We start from the raw sequence: 18264 nt of genomic DNA, 5'->3' as shown, positions 1-18264 counted from the left end.
TTACACAATGCAGAGAATTAACCCTGTAAGTTACAGTGAGTATAACAAGCATGCTTTACTGCATATACAGACTGATTTTACTGTTGTGGGTTTAGTAACACTTTAAGTATTGACTAGTTCCCATGGTCCCTTCCTGTCAGGACCCTGTTTAGATCACTATATGATTAGTCCATGATTGTGATGGACTCTCACCGACCAATACTGTGGTGCAGCAAGAAGCATATCCATACTTGGATCATAGAATGCCCCAGGCACTGGCAGTTTATGACATAACTGCAGGTTTACTTTACGCACCATGTAGCATGGACTCAAATTGACAATACTGTACTATATCTACTAAAAGCAATTATAAGCAAATATTATCCATTTGCTATGATTGTGTGACATAAATATTACACTTTAAAGACAGTCCACTGAAAACTGACATTTTGTTATGAAAAAGGGTAAATCCTCCATTAACTTCCTGATGTGATAAGGTCTCTGGCGGTGCACCCATCTGTCCATTACCAGGGATTCTCCTTCTACAACTCACTCATTAAGGGCTGTATTTAGTGGATGGGCCTGAGAGTTCAGGTGCAAAATTCTGGGTCACCAGGAGATAAAGGAAAACGCAGGGTGATTCAAGTGACTGACACCATCCTTTTGAGTGGACTGATCCTTTAACATGTAGATCAGGCACAAAATGCAGGATAGTAGGCATACTGATCCAGTGGCTTATGACTTGGAAATGACTTTCACAGGAATATTGCGGCATGCAGTGAGTCACGATCATATCGGTTATTCTGACATTTTACAAAAGGCAAGGTGACATTTCACAGGTATTTTAGACTGCAAAACTACAGACAAGAATTTACACATTTATACATTTAGTAATATAATAACAAAGAAGGGTATTACAGTGAATGTAAGACTAGAATATTGATCATGGAACTGATTGTAGGTCTATAGGTCACTGCTTAGTAACACAAAACAATAAATAATAAAGGCAACTGAGGAACATAATATAGGTATTGACAATAAATAATGAACTAAGATATAGACTGAGCTGGAAGGTTCCTGCTGGAATGTATAGTCACAATTCTACGTAAATCACTGAGCTATTTGTACACAATTAGTTGAGTGGAAATAGAGCAAAAGCTTATTATATCATTTCCAAGGCAGAGAGTATAAGCTTGTTACTCCTTTCACAACCTATTACAAAGTCTGTACAGGCTGGTGTCCGGTCGGCTAGCCTAGAGTCCAAGAGGTCCACAGAGCAGTGTCCGCGGTGCCGCGATAATGTATTATTGCAGTCAGAACATGAGCTGTTTTATTGCTTACTTAAAAATGGTCTACAGGGCTCAACTATTTGGAGAAAATACAAAGCTAAGGAAAAAAAACCCCCTTCTGATTCTTCAAATAGTCATTCATATGAAACGCGGTGGAAAAAGAAGAACAATGATACATCTATTAGAAAATAAAAAAAGGGCAGGAAATGATTCAGTGCACTTAAATATCATACTGTATCTATGATAGAAGCACTGACATGAACTAATATCTTCTGGCAATGATGACTAGTTATATTAAAGGGTCAATCCACCCACAACTGGTATTTCAACGTTGCTTGTAGACTGAATCCCCACCCCAGGCTCTTTTTTCAGACTCTCTGCCAACATTGTTATGCACTGCTTTCCTTAACCCCAAGGAATTGTTATAGGGGAACGCCAGACAAACCGCTAAACGCACATTTGCAAAACATACATGCTAATCCCTGACAACTAAGTCTATTGAGGTGAAACACGTCAAGGAGGGACGGTGGGGATGTTCTGTATGTTGCCATGCTGCCTGTGGTCTAATAAAGGAAGAGCTGACGTTGGTGTTCAGTTTGTATTCCTTAGTATATACTTGCTAGCTGTTTTACCTGCAAAATCCTGGACATTTTTTGTGTTGACTCATGCACTTCTGTCACACTGTAAGAGCAGGTTCACACCAGTGGATTTTGGTAAAGCATGCATTAGGCATGCATTGGTTAACATGCATGGCGATAAGCAACCTATTTAATTCGAATGGACTGCCAAAGCTTAAAGTGATCAATTAAAAAATAAATAAAATCTTGCGCCCTTCTCAACAACAAACTTATGCAGGCCATACACGGTTCGAATTCCGAACAATTTTTCGGCCAAAAATCGGAAACGTCATTCGCTCGGTAATCTGATGGTGCCATCATTGATTTTGAAAAATCGGCCGACCAAGTCATAAAGTTCACCACATATAATATGTGAAACCTCTGTTCCTTCCAGGTGACGGCTCATGCGCATATTTTTTTTGGAAAAACGATCGTATGTTTTGACCATAATTGAGTCAAAAATTGGTAGTTTTTCACGAATTTTCCAACATGCCCGATCACCAAAAAGGGGAGGAACCACGAAAATCGCCCGGTGCCATTGACCCACTAACAGAGAGAAAATCAGCCAATTATTCTTAGGTTCGGATGAAAAATTGGTCAAATTTCAACCCATGTATGGCCGGCCTTACTCCTAGTAATAGTGAAACATACTGCAGCATAAACAGTTAAGTAGCCGCTTTTGCACATATCCCTTATCCCATATAGGGCTAAATCAATATATACCGAGAACCAGCGCTACAAGCCAAACGCAACCTGAATCCAAATTTGTTACTAAAGATATTAAATAAATATTTGAAATAAAAAAGTCCAAAAATTCTTGTTTATGGTGCTTCCTTCCTTCTGCAATCACCACGTGCTGAAATTGCTATTCAGGACTGGTTCTCCAGTCCTGAATACCAAATTCATTGCGGTTAATGGAGGAGTTTTCAACAGCACACTGAGGCTAAGATAAGGCCTGGTCTAGGACAAAAAGAAAGCTTTTTTTTCTGCAAAAGAGGTACAGCTCATAACAGGACTGGTAACAACAACATGTGACCTTCAAACAGCCAACTACAGAAAAAAAAAGAAAAGAAAGTCTTGGATCTGGTATGAAGCCCTTGAGTCAGGTATTGTATTACTGCTTACATTAGACGCCTCTGAGAAAGTGTTGTATTCTGAACAAAGTGTGATCTACAGTTGAAATCCATCAAGTTGATCTTCAGTGTTCATTGTGGAAACAAAAGTGCAGTTAGACCAAACATAATACTATGTGAGGTCACACTGCTGGAGATGAGCAGACATCTGGTGGTGGAATTTTGCACTCTTTTGTTTGAAGCACGTGGTGATTGCAGAAGGAAGGAAGCACCATACAAAAGAATTTTTGGACTTTTTTATTTCAAATATTTATTTAATATCTTTATTAACAAATTTGGCTTCAGGTTGTGTTTGACTTGTAGTGCTGCACTGCTTCATTGTATACAAAGCTTAAAGTGGTTGTAAACCTCAGACATGAAATATGAACAAAGCATATCTCTCTATAGTGAGTACTTGTGTCAATCCAGAGCACTAAGTGTCATTTCTGTCTGCTGCCTCATTCTTCTTCTATCAGCATGAATCACTTTGGACAAGTTCTCCTGACACCAAGAGAAAAAAGGTGACAGGGGAGGGACCTCCAGCACACAGCCCATGATTGACAGCTTTAGCTATGTTCCTGTGTGCTGAGTGAAGGGGTAAGTGCCCCTTATATCCAATAAGCAAACAAGAGATCCCTGTGCTCAAATCCCAACAGCTAGTGCATGCATTTATCCATCAGGTGCTAAAGGGGTGCAACCACATATTAACACTAGAGATTCTGTAGGACCCTCTGCACACTGCTATATACCCTTTCAAGCAGACTCTGCAATAAATAGGGATATTATATGTTCACACATATTGTAATACATACACAATGCTACTGTGACCACAATGCCAACATGGGGGAAAAGACAAAGTGGGGGAGGGCTACCAGGTAGCTCTCCCCCACTTTGTCTTTTCCCCTATGTTGGCATTGTGTTCAAAGTAGCATTTGCGCAGGCAGAGCAGAGTAGGACTGGCCATAGAGGGATTACTTTGACGCAGTTTGCCGGCCTTAAACATGTATTGCAATATGTGTGAACTAAATATCCCTATTTATTGCAGAGTCTGCTTGAAAGGGTATATACCAGTGTGCAGAGGGCCCTTCAGACTTTCTAGCCTTATAGCCACTCAGCTCTCAGCGCTCTCCTCACTAAGCTATGCAGAGTGTAATTTCAGCAGTCTGTCCCCTATTTTCTGAAAGCTCAGACAAACTTTTATAAATTCTGTACTTTGAACAGACATAGAGCATCCTGCAGATAAACAGGTACAACTTATGTAGGGGACTTCACTGGCTTCACTGTAAGGATTTACAACCACTAAGCTTTGTAATGCCCTAAAACTGGACATACTGGATTTGTTCAATGTAGCACACCACAACACACAGATGTTTTACATCTGTGTGTTGTGGTGCACTGCAACACAAGTGAGTTTTGGTGCATTGTGCAGGTGCATTGAGATGCCAACCAAAATAAATGGAACCACATTTATTTCCATCATCTTGTGCTGCGGAAACATATATGTTTTACAATGAGTGGCCCTAAAGCCAGAAGATACCTCACTTCAGCATTACAACTTCTTGGGTCAATATTTGCTGGTTATTCAGATTCATTGTCCACAGAGCAGGCTGGAGCCGGAGACGTGACACAGGAAGCTGCATTGCTGAAGCAGGAAATAAGCGTGCCACCTGCTTGGCTGTGCAATGTGACAGATGCAGTATGTGTAAATCAGGTTGACCAGCTCTGTAAATCATTTTGCAGGTAATCAAAGACGAATTCGCCTGCGCTCTAGGGCTCAGACAGGTGGCGAACAGATGGAACCAGGCCTGGAGGGATCGTCCACCAATGCATAAAGGGCTGTGCGGCTCCAAAACAAGGCTGGGGAAGCCCAATCAACACTGCAGAATGAAATGAAAACGAGAAGCGCACCAACCTTGCGCATTACCTCAGTAACCAAAATTTATTAATTGTAAAAAATATACTCACAAACAGCGAATAAAATCAGGCATGTAAGTCCTCACAGGGACTTGAAGATAACATGAGTCCCATCAGGGGAGTGGGTGTTCAGTACAACTGACGCGTTTCGAAGGGGGTCCCTTCTTCCTCAGAGCTAACTGAACTGTGAGTGCTCTCTCCTATATATACTCCTGGACTGAACCTAGGCCCTCCCCACTGGGTTGGGCAGTCTCAGGTTAGTAGGAGGGGCCAAGATATCGTCAACAGACAATCACTATTTGTAATGCCATCAGAGAGAAATGATATAGACAAACGTAAAATATAAAATATATAAAACCACATTTTGCATACACCACTTAGTATGCATGTAATATATCAACTTAGCGATGACTTATATCATCATCATTTCCATTGGTGTCATCGCTAAGTTGATATATTACATGCATACTAAGTGGTGTATGCAAAATGTGGTTTTATATATTTTATATTTTATATTTTACGTTTGTCTATATAGGAGTATATATAGGAGAGAGCACTCACAGTTCAGTTAGCTCTGAGGAAGAAGGGACCCCCTTCGAAACGCGTCAGCTGTACTGAACACCCACTCCCCTGATGGGACTCATGTTATCTTCAAGTCCCTGTGAGGACTTACATGCCTGATTTTATTCGCTGTTTGTGAGTATATTTTTTACAATTAATAAATTTTGGTTACTGAGGTAATGCGCAAGGTTGGTGCGCTTCTCGTTTTCATTTCATTCTGCATTTTGCAGGTAAACCAGCATATATGTGTTTCTAACTTCCATGTTAGATTGTAAGCTCCAAGGAGCAGGGCCCTCTTAACCCTCTTGTATTGAATTGTATTGTCTCCCGTTTAGCGCTGAGCAAACTGTTGGCGCTATATACATCCTGTATAATAATAATGTAACTATTTTCCAAGTGTTCTGCTTTATTTTACAGGTGAAGAAATGTAGCAGAAAGAGTATGACTCCATTATTGCAGCTAGAGAATTGAGATTTCATGGCATTTGTGGGGCATTCTCTCCTATGGCCGGCCTGAGCGATAGAATCGCGCAATGCATTCTTCACTGGTGTTCTTCTACAAATAAATTCTCACTGCCTGATGGAATCACCCTTTAAATTCTAATAACTAAAGCAACATTGTAAACATCATTATTTTATGGCAATAACTGTAATCAAGACAAATCAGGATCATCATTTTTCCACTAAGTGGGAACATCGTATGCACATTAGTGCTAATTGCCAGCAGGATCATTGAATGAAAATAGCTTCTAACCAAAATCCAAATGCTTCTTAGTCATCTGTCTGATTCTTGGGACACCAGCAAGTGAAGACGTATGAGCGCAGTGAGACACAAGCTGTTCAGTAGACAGTATTGCATGGTCCTTATATGTGGTGTACGGCTATCTGCCTCTACTGGGTTAGAAAGTCTTTTGCAGAATAAGATTTACATTGTAGCCTTATTTCCCATACTATGCAGTCTCTTGTCATACTGTCTGTAACTACAGTAGTAATGAGAAGCATTTCACTGTTATTACTAACATCTATTACTGTATATGAATAAAACATTACAGTTGCAATCTCATTTAAAAGCCAAACATGTTATGCAACATGATCCAGCCCATCACAATATATACTACAGTATATTTAAACCAAATATCTCCCAAGATCTCTGCATGAAAGGCCCATGGCCAAGCCTGAAAATGAGTTATATACCTAGGACACTATAAATAGTAATTGCACTATAGATAGTGATTACACGTCATTATGTGATGGCTCAATGTCCTAAATGCCTTTGGGTTAGCGAATAACGGGAATCCTTAGCCTTGAACGGACTTTAGGATGGTATGCCTTTGTCTTACTCTTGCTCCTTGCAGCTCCCAGTTCGAAGGTCTGTGATTTGTGGAGAAACCGGCAGACTTGAACAACTTTCTGAACCACCATCCTCACACTCTGCATGAAATAGGAAAAATAATAAATACAATATAGAAATTATAACATTTCCATACAGTATAAAAAAGACATAAAAAATACACTTGAGCTTTTATAATATGTTACTTTATAGATGACATGCCTATTGCAGGAACCCACAGAAACTAGTCAAGAGAGATGAACACTTTGGGCAAATTCTCTTCATGGCCAACTTGGCAGATAGGAAGCTATGATTCTCTGCATCAGGCAGATGTGTGCAGTATTATTTTATTGTGACAGGTCTGTGATCACACTAGACAGGAGCTTTACAGTTTGCCTTATATTGGAAATATATGTCCACTAAAGTGCACTTTTCATCTGGTATGCATTTGTTCATTTAAGAATTTTGTTTCATCATATTCGTTATGTTGACCTGATACATTTTTGGAATTAATTTTGGATCTTCTGCATTCATTTCATATATTCATTTGTGGATTTGAAAAAGTTTTCAGTTTTTCCAGAAGATTGCTATATATTCGAAATATTATTGAGTTAGATGGATTCCAATTGGAAGGATTTGATAAATTTGGATGCTAGTGGAACCCACCAAGAGAAATGATATGAGCTGATTGGAGAATATTGACAACCAGCATCATGTGCATCTGAATTAACAAATGGAATGAAATTTGGATCCGTTTGTTATCCGAATCCAAATGATCACATTTTCGAAAATTAAGTTGATTTCCCCATGGGCCCGAACTATTATCACATCATGTGAATGAAACAAATGTATTCGATAATTTTGTTATAACCTTTTTGAATTCATTGACATACGTTACTACTGTATGTCCATTTGGAGATTTGTATACCTCTAAATCTCCAAAAATTAACTTTTCATCTGAAAATGAATCGAAATGAAATGCACGTCTACACTAAATTATGCTATATATGCAAGTATTTGACAATTTTCTGGTACAGTTGAAAGTGGCTAGTAAGGGATCTTTTTGATGCCATTGGCCATCTTAAAAATGTATTGCAATATGAAAACCAAGAATCTCTGTTTTTCTATAAATAGGAATTTATTGGAGAAAAATGAAAATAAAGATAGCTAGTATTAGTTAGTCACGTTCAACTGAACTTGTTTTATCATGTGGAAGATGTTGTGTAGCCACTTCTTTAGTCTAATACATTTCAGAAAGATAACTCCAGCATTTATATCCACAAAGGTAGCACAGACACCCTAATCCAATTGCCAATGGAATGTGTCAATACAGATGTTAATTGCTCAAGAACAGGTGGGGGGGGTGAAAACTGTGAGGCCATCCTATTCTAGTTTCATACTTCCATTCTTTGTGCCAGTAAGTCTATATAGTTGTTAATCCTTCAACTCAAAATGCCGAGGTAGAGTTGTTAAAATGACATTTTATGTGAAAGACAGCTTGTACTAGCATAGTCCCATTTTTGGTGTCAGGAAGGCTCCTTTAATGTTAATCTTTTGATTTACATGGACAAAGGTATGAATTATCAAAAAGCAGAGGTAAAGATGTTAACATGTTATTATATGTGAAAGTATAATTGTGTCAGAGGTCTAGTAGCTGTTCTAGTTTTATGAAAATTGCTTCTTTAAAGCCTCTTGAGAACCAACTGCCCTCTCCCAAATTGCCCTCTATAATACCAACACATTATAGCTCCATGAATTTAGAAAATATAAGAGTTTAATTCCGCTTTAAAGATAAAGAACACAGACATCTCAGGAGTACTTTGAAAAGTTTCTGCCTACCCAGACAGGGTTTTTTTTTTAAACATCCACAAGGCCAACCATAAATACAGGACTACCAAACAGAGCAGAGGGGAGAAACAGAACTCTCAAGAACCAGCTGTCCTCTCCCAAATTGTCCTCTATAATACCAATACATGAATTTAGCTCCATGAATTTAGAAAATGTAAGAGTTTAATTCTGCTTTAAAGATAAAGAATACAGACATCGCAGGAGTACTTTGAAAAGTTTGTAACTACCCAGACAGGGTTTTTATTTTAAAACATCCACAAGGCCAACCATAAATACAGGACCACCAAACAGAGCAGAGGGGAGAAACAGAACACTGAGTAATATAGTCCAATTAAATGTGACTAACTACTAATAGCTGTACCATGACCTGGATACATGAGAACCTTCACAAAAATAGTCATATGAGCAGTTTTAGAATCATTGTTTTTTTCTACATGTGCTAGAAGTGAATATGGTGTAAGGTAGAGGTTTTATTGAGATTCTTAGATGTTTCCAGTCTGCCTGAAATAGAGTTAACTTGGGGTATTGCATGCTATAATGCGGTCCCCAGTTGCAGCAAACTTGTGGTTACATAAACCCATAAACCCTGTGTAAAGGACCCAGTAGGGATCCCACTAGGATAGATGGTCCCACTTTACTGTCTGAAATTTTAAACCAGTTAAGCAGTGAAGAGCATTGGTCTCTATAAAAAATAATCTCCAACAGGGGACACAGAGTGCAACATTCAAATTCTTGTTAGTAGAGTGGGGAAGGCTACGAACTGTTTTGTTGCTGTCTGTGTCCCCTGTTGGAGATTTCCTACCATTGAGTCGATTTCCTTACTTCCTGTTATGTAATTGGGACAGATAGTCAACGATAATCTCCCCAAATGGGGAATGCATAATAATTTAAACCTGGTAACCGGGTGTCATAACTATTACCCATTCTACCAAAAACCGAATATTTATAATATAGTCTTGGCTGTGAGCACTTTCCTGAAACAAGCAATGGCAAGAGGAATGCGGAAGCTGACACTCCATCCTTTCTCTGCATTCCTCTTGCCATTGCTTGTCTTGAGGAAATGCTCACAGCCAAGACAAGCTGCAGCTATGAATCTGCTGTTTCCTTCAAAGCTGTTGTTGGATCGGCCACAGCAGGAGGGAAGAGGGGCAGGTTGTTACACATAACTTGGCTTAGAAAGAGCTTAGAAACATGGGACGAAGTATCACATGTAATTTGTCATAGACAAAGGAGACATAGGGGACAAAGCTGTAAAATAATAAATATAATGCTAGATCTTTAACCTCCCTAGTGGTCTGATTATGTCCATATTTCTGTGCTCAAAGCGGCAAATTGTTTTGCATGGAAATATGTTTTTTTTTTTATTGTAGGCCTGTAATTTTTAGGAATAACTCACTGATATCTGTCCGAACAAGAGTCTAGTAAACATCCCGGGTATGTTACAATTTGAAACACAAAATCCTAAATTATAATTTAATAAATAATCATAAAATTAATAATAAAATAATAATACATTTAATTCAGTAATATAATCAAACCAAAAACACTGAAATTTGAAATATAGCGCCAAGTTTGCACATCACTGAGCAAAGTCGCAAAATCGTTTTCAGTGTCTGATGACGAATTTCCCCACTAATCATTATCACTCAATTCTGCAAGTGGTTCTGATTTACTATCGCTGTTCTCTAGCTGATCTAAAACCGCATTTGACCTAAAGGGACGCTTTTTGGACGCCGTGGACATTTTTCCAGGCAGAAAGAAAAGTAAAAATGGAGGCAGGGCACAGGACAAATCACTCGGGACAAAATGTATATGAAATGGTTTGATACAGTAATGTTTTACTATGTGATTTTAGTGAATGTCACTTTTTGTCATTTTCAAATTTCTTGCCGCTCCGTCCCCTGTACGTCCCGATGCTCGCAGGGGACAGAACCCAGATGACAGATGCCGGCATCTGCCGGAGGACATTGCCGGGGACACTGCAGGAAGGACATTGCGGGAGCGCAGGACAAGGTAAGAGGAGAACAGATCCCGGAGCAGCGCCGCATGGTAAGCCCAAGTGTAGCTCGGGGTTACCGCTTGTGGTACTGAAACTTTACCCCGAGCTACACTTGGGAATACCGCCAGGGAGGTTAAAGCCAACCTTCACACAAATATACTACTTTATATCATTTTAATTCTCCCTCCTCCACGATCCGAAAAAGCCAACTTATTTTTGGGGTGTTTGTTTTTTTTATCTTTTTTTTCCTTTATAATCTTCCCCACCCCCATCTCTATTCTTGCCCAAGCGAGAATGACGTCAGCCCTGTTCCTATAGCCTCCTGTTATATCCATAAATATATTACATGGGGCATCAGCTGAGGCATAATACAGTGCTGGAGGAAGGACCTAGGGTATGTCTTCAAGAACCAGGTAGAAACAGTGACTTCCGATGATGTAAGTTAGAGAGAGTGTGGAATGGAACCTAGCTTCGCTGAGTACGTGAGTATATTCATTTAGGATAACCCAGCAGATAAGAATGTAAGATAGTAAATAAAAAAATAAACAAGGGGGTGAAGTTTTTCTTGAAGAATTCTAGAAAGGATTCTGGCATATACTACTATGAGGGAAAATATCTTTGTTTATCTACTGATATACATTGACAACAAAAGAAGCCACAGAAACTGGTATATGGTATGTTTTGAGTCATATTTAAAGTCTTCACTTACACTACAGTATATTTTTACCATGTACCAAACATACCACTGGTTCTCACCTGAGATATGAGGAGTCCCAGGCACACACAGGCTAATGCGGCCCAACCGGTCACGTGACACCAGCCTGGCCAATCGTAACCCTTCATCCATCAGTGTCTGTTGTAGTAGCTGTCTACTCCATGGAGATGGGTGTGGGAGAGCAATTGATAGGTCTGTAGGAGGAACTCCTGGGGATGATGGTATTCTTACTGTCACAGCTAAAGACAAAGACAAAGCATATTTATTTCCTTTTTCAATGCATATTTTCATTAAAAAATATGCCCATTTAAAGCAATAAAAGATGATTTTTATTTTCTGCTAATCACATAATACAAACCTTTTACCTGTTTCTGCTGGGAGAAAGTCAGGTATCAAAAAAGAAAAAAATGTGTAGTGCGGCGCTGCTAGTGAAATCTCAATCACACCCTTCAATCCTCAATGAGGAGATAAATGGCAAAAACTAGTGATACTGAACCTAATAAATGAGTGAACAAAACGTGTAATTCACTTAAATCATGAAAAAATCATCAGCAAACACCCGGCTGACCATTCAACCCATATAGAAGTAAATATCCTACCTCAAAATAGTAGTATACAAAGTATATACAAAACGAATGTACCAATTCAAATAAACTCCCTAATAAACAATAAATTTAAGCAAAATATCTAGTAAACATCCGGCTGACAAAGAAGCCCATCTAAAGCAGAAAATGTGCAAAAATTAGTAAACAGTGCAAAAATCAAATTCAGTCCATATAATACAGCATGAATATGTCAATTCAGTACCCAGGTTTATAAAATGACTCTTCAAAGAGATCTTTTCGCCACGGTGGCCCACTCACCACCACGTGTGCCCACTCACACTATTATACAGGTAAAACAGTACTAGATGAATATTCATGACCACTCCAACCTTTTCTGTATAGTTCGGTGATAATGGCAGGGAGGTGTCCTTCAGAAGATATGCTCAACCATATATGCCAGGATCACAGGATAGAGGGCTGTAATGTCCATACACAGCTTGTAAACACAGAGAAATCTCAATGTGGCTTCTAGTGGTGCACCAGAAGTCACATCACCATGCTTCTATCCAACGTGCTGCATCATGTGTCATATAACTTCATCATGATTTTGTATATAAAGTCAAGTATCAGCTTTTATGATGTGTATTTCTTTTCTGATAGGGATTAGCAGCATCACCTACTGTATATGGTGGCAATGGCAAATCCATCATGACAGCAATGTGCTCAGGTAGGTAGTAAGTAGGGGTAAACTTTAGACTTCATTGACACAAAAGCAGTGGTCTGTATATCCAAAAAAAGGCGCTTGGTTATGCACCACAGCCATGCCCAGCAGCATGTTAAAAAACATCAATGAGAGTCTGGTGGGTGGAGTGGCTGTTGGGATCTGATTGTCTACTTATAAATGGGGGTGGAAAAGCTGCCCGATACAACCTGTCTGCATCCAGAGCTGTTCAATTGTACATGTACACAGGTACATGCCTGGAACATAAAGATGGCAGGCTGCCATATTTTTAGCAGGCCACTGAGTGTGGCTAAAGGGGTACTCAGTGCACATAAATAAACATCTATGTGTGCAAAAACGTAGTAATGAATCAATTGCTTATGGCTGCTATGTTGTCTGAAAGCCACAGAAGCAGGACATTGCCAGAGGTGTCAGCTGTAAATGCTACACACCTAACTGTTTATGGACTATAATATTTTCTTTAACACACAGAAACAAAATGTTGAAATAGGTTAAGGGCCTGTTTCAATGAATTTGTGCTTGTGTTATTAGTATTAGTTTGACATTAGTCTGAGATGCTTCTGAAATCATTCAAGTAACGCCCTCTAAGTTACCTGGATAGGGGATTTTTTTTTCTTTTTAGTCAGAGGCTGAGTAGCAGCTTGGGACGAGTCAGCCTGTGAGAGAAGCAGGAGTTCACCTCAGGTCAGGCTAGGAGGTTCTATCAGGTTAGGGTTTCTGGAGCCCTCACACCTCTCCAGGAACCTGAGAGCTTTCTGGAAGAGGGGTGGAGGGGGCCCAGATCTACATGTTTTAGGAACTTTGGCCAATCCCCTGGCAGGGCATAGTGACCAAGGCAACCCTTATGTATGACAGACCCTGGGGAGTGAATCAGTTAGTGTCGGGTGGAAGATAGACTGAGAGGAAGGCTGGAGTGAGAAGCCTAGAAGGGGGCCCCAGGGAGGTGATCCCACCAGCAGGCAGGTTTCTGGAAGGGAGGATCTCATATGTCTTATCATCTCCTTGGGAGGATGGCCTGTGAAGCCAGCCCAGCATAAGGCCTGAAGGCAGCCACCAACCCACCAAGTAAACAGGGAAAGACAGAGTGAGTACTCCTACACCCCCTGGGCCAGATAAGGGAAGAGGGCGGTCAGGTGCAATACCCAACTAGTCTTCATCCAGGACTGTTCTTAATCTACAGTTCTTGTGCTCCTTGCCCAGGGAATACCCTCAGTGAGCTGGGTGAAGAGGAGAATTCATCTGGGGTCTGAGGAGGTGCACCTAAGAACTTTAAATGCTCTTCAAGGAGAGAATTTTTTTGCCCACATTTTTGTACATAGTTGCTCTAAGTTGTCCTCAAGTTTACAGTCTCCGTGGGCATCCCATATACCTCTAGACCTTATCCAAGTTGTTAACCCCTTAATAAAACAACACAATCACGCTCAAGGACTGTTTACTGTCTCCAGTGTGAAAAGTGTGGAAGAAAATATGTGTTGCCTGGATGTGCAGAGTTTTAGAGCAACTCCTAAGGGGGTAGTGCTACATTAAAATTTCATTGATAGGTACATTTTATTTGCCTTTAAGCTGCTTCAAGTGGATTTTGCATTACTATGTACTTGTATGGATCTGCAAATCCCCCTTAAAGCAAAAGAACCTATAAACACAACCCCTAAGGGCTCGTTCACATCTAAAAAACAATCTGAGGTTGATCACTTATCAGACATCGGTACAAGAGTAACTGTCAGGAATTCAGGAGGCAATGCTGCTTCCTAAATTAGTTTTTTTTTGCAGCAGAACAGGTATTTTAAATGGGAGTACCACAACACAACACCACAACCTGAGTCTAGCATTTGGCTCATGGTTGTGGCACAGCCCTATTCACCTGAATGGGTTGTGTTTGGTGGTGACACCGCCCACCAAATGCGATATGGGCATCATTCTGCCACAAAACATTGCGGCCGTGGCATATGTACAACCCTTTCTGGCCACCTTTGCAGCTTAAGGGGGGGAGTTGAGGTGCAATCATTTTTCTAATAAGTCAAAATGGTAACAGTTACAAGTAAAGGGGAGGATTGACAAGGTTAATCTGTATGGAAGTGCATAACACACTGCCTTTTGTGAGCTGACATTTCAGCAGACGGAACACCATTTCTGTACCATATGTTATTGCAGTAAAGCAGCAGCAGCCCTCACCTTGCATATGACCATCCATGCTCTCCCCTGATATGCTGCCACTGTCTTCTTCCATGCTATGTCGCACTGATGTATTTACCCCCTCTGATTCACCTTGCAGTGACACCTCCACAACCTAAAGAAAAAGAAAGTGTAAGCAATATAAGGAATTGTATTATTTCAAGTTAGGTGATATGCATCACTATACTGTAAATGTCTCTCTCTCTGATTCCTGCATCATCAATCACATTCAATTTTCCAAAACAGATTTAAATCTGATTACTGTCAGTATTTCTCAGCATTTTTTATATCAGGCTGTGTATGTGAGGAGAGGGTATTCCAGCATCACAAGCAGGAGTGTTCCAGGATCAGGATTACAGGGGCAATAAAGGCAGTACAGTTTTAAAATTTGACATTGGTATTAACAGATGGATAACATTTAGAAGCAGTGCTATCAATGTGCACAGTGTGGTTTGAGCATGTTGTGATCAGGAACAGTAGTAAAGCAACAGCCTTTAGAACTATACTTTAGTTAGTGTATAGTATACCTTTTATTGTGTGCATGTTTGCAGAGGCATTAGAAAATCCCAGTACTCACAAACAAGGATCTATAATGGCAGCCTGGACATTGTTATTGAATCCTCCTGCTAGTCTGATATGGTGTCAGCTCTGTGACTGGATTGGATAAATACAGGGCCCTTTTATAAAAGTAGCAAAGAGGCCACTTGCCCTAAGTCCACTAGAAGCCTTACATTAAAATAGCCTGAATTATAAGCCCCTAAAAGAGCTCATATCACATCCCCCGGTGCTGCATGAAGTCAGGAAACCCATACCTCAAAAATATAATTAGCTAAATAACAAAATATGTATTATACGTATAGTGTTTAGTCATGATCCCAGCTCTATAAAAAATCCTAGATCACCCATCTATAACAAAAACATTTAAAAAAACTGACAAAGCTGTGATATTTTTTAGAAAAATTCTCACAATGTGTAGCTGGGTTAAAAGATAACTAATAAATCTTGATTTACAAAGGTAGCAGGGCCATAAAAGAGTGACCTCTGTCCTGGGCCCACTAATTTCATATACTGGAAAAATCACTGAAAATTACATTATGTGGGAAAAGAACATGGAAGCAATTATGATGTAAAAAATTCCACGTTAAAACTCAACAACTCTGTTCTGCACCTAGAGCTTATCTGTATAACTCTTTAGTTTGTACTCTCTACGTGGGATTTGATATTTATCTGTTGTAGCAAGGGACAGTATAAATTATCCAACTTTTTGGCATGTATTTGTATTACTACTTTGGTGGTTGGTGCTGTATCTACACATGTACACCTACCACATACTAAATAGCATTTGGGACATGCTAACATTTAATGTGCCTTAAATCTGAATCCCAGGAATTATCTGTAGTGCATATCTACATAGGTCCAGCTTGGCAAGTAAGTATGCATATCTCATACCTGATGGACCAATGGGGAAGCTGAAATTCACTGTAGTAGTCAGCATTACTACAGTGATAGCTGGGATCTTCTAGGTTCTACTTGCATTTTGGGCGAGCAGCTTCCCCTCTGCACACTGACCACAGAGACACTGCTATCCTTCATAGAACACCTTGCACTTATTTCAGTGAATAAAAGGAGTTCTCAGATTGGACAGGGTGGAGAAGAGGGGTAATGACTTCACATATAATCTTATGGGAAGATTCTTGTCGAAAATAAGCAGTCTGGTGACAGGGTATCTTTACGGACAACTTCACTAAAAGTTCACCTTTACCAGAAATTAGTTGCAATTGGTCAATGAGTCCCAGTAGATAGTAAAAAAAACTATGCAGCTTTGTAAAACGTTCATTAATTTTATTGTCATACCTTTAGGCATTTGGGCTCCTCTGGAGGCCTGGCCAAAAAAACTGCCAGTTAGCAATCCCCATGTCCTGCCTTGTTGCTAGAATGCGAAAACTGATGGACTCTCACTCCCAGCATTACAGAAGTAAAAACATGACATGGAGCTAACAAAGTGAAGTTGTCCTGAAGAATTGCCATTGAACGATTTAACCCACCGCCATCCACCCACTGAAATATTATTTTTGGGTACACTACACAGAAATAATTTTTGCAATAACAGACTTTCAGTACATAGATTCTATTACCTCTTGCTTAAGTAATTTTGCTTGTGGTGCCCCCATTTCCTCGGGAGTTAACCTAGGAGCAAAAAAAGTATAAGAAAAGAAATGCTGAAATATCAGTATTGTATGTCTCGTTATCTAAAACTGACATCCAAATTACGATGTGCATGACATCACCAAATACTGGTTTCATGTTATCACCAAAATACACAGGCGTACCTCGGTTTATGAATTTAATTCATTCTGCGGGACTTTTCGTATTGCAAAAAATACGCAAACCAAAATGCAGTTTGCCATAGGAATGCATTGAAAACCAATTAATCCGTTCTGGAGGTCAGAAAAAAGTAAAAAAAAAAGTATTTTATCTGTTCAAAACTCTTTATAAAGTGAACTTTAAAGGCATAAAGGGACATGATTAAAAAAAATGTGTAAGTGCATTGAAAACTAATTAATCTGTTCCGGAGGTCAGAAAAAAGTAAAAAAAAAGTTATATCTGTTCAAAACTCTTTATGAAGTGCACTTTAAAGGCATAGTACTGTACAGGGACATAACTAATAAAAAATTTGTAAACGCATTGAAAACCAATTAATCCATTCGTATTGTAAAAAAAATTTGTAAAGCGAGGCATTATTTTTAATAGATTTTCATTCGTAAACCAAAAATTACATTAACCGAGGTGTTCGTAAACCGAGGTATGCCTGTACTATAAAAGGGTTCTAAGCTAATAATGAGTATTTTGCTATATTTATTCACATCTTTAATTTAGATGTTTCACACAGCAGCTTGAAGGGACTGACTTATGACAGCACTTCCAAGATACTTCTTACATGCCTCACCTCCTTGCCACATCAACCCTTTTTACATCTGTGTTTAAGTAATTATTACACCGTATTATTATTATTATTATTATTGTTGTTGTTATTCAGACTTTAAATAGCGCCAACAGTTTGTGCAGTGCTTTATAAAACAAAAAGGGAAAGAGTACAGGTAAAATACAGTGCAAGAAAAGAGGGTTATATACAAAATGTGGGAGCTACCAATCTAAAATGGAAGGGCATGTAAGACAAAAGGTGGAACCTATGGCAATAGAGAAGAGAAAAGGCGCTTCTGAGTGCAGTACATCCACATGTTTATTGGTAAAAATGGTTAAAACCATTTACAAAGGATGATAAGTCTTAGGCATATAGAACGTCAATGCAGGGCTCCCGTCACTGTTTCCTGGAGCTCACTGGGCCATCCAGCAGCAGCAGGGGGCGCTCAGGTGCAACTCTTCCTGGGCCACCGTGGAACACACGCCATCCTCGTGGAACGCACGTCCCGGAAGTGAGGTC

At 39.6% G+C, this 18264-nt stretch overlaps 1 protein-coding gene across 1 annotated transcript in view; it reads right to left on the bottom strand.

Annotated features, from left to right (window-relative positions):
* Window positions 1–5858: 5858 nt before the first annotated feature.
* Window positions 5859–18264, bottom strand: part of NAB2 (NGFI-A binding protein 2) — a 64233-nt gene continuing 51827 nt past the window's right edge. The window contains exons 4-7 of the mRNA XM_089681089.1: window positions 16958–17009; window positions 14823–14937; window positions 11405–11602; window positions 5859–6902 (exon numbers count right to left, since the gene is read on the bottom strand). Of these exons, the coding sequence (XP_089537215.1) occupies window positions 6808–6902; window positions 11405–11602; window positions 14823–14937; window positions 16958–17009 (460 nt within the window). The 3' untranslated portion in view covers window positions 5859–6807. The remainder of the gene's footprint in view (window positions 6903–11404; window positions 11603–14822; window positions 14938–16957; window positions 17010–18264) is intronic.

Source organism: Staurois parvus, unplaced genomic scaffold, assembly GCF_062004578.1.
Source record: "Staurois parvus isolate SC_StPar_1 unplaced genomic scaffold, SC_StPar_1.0 ptg000017l, whole genome shotgun sequence".
NCBI lineage: Eukaryota > Metazoa > Chordata > Amphibia > Anura > Ranidae > Staurois > Staurois parvus.
Note: the sequence above shows the minus strand (reverse complement) of the source record. Positions and strands in the feature narration are given on the sequence as shown.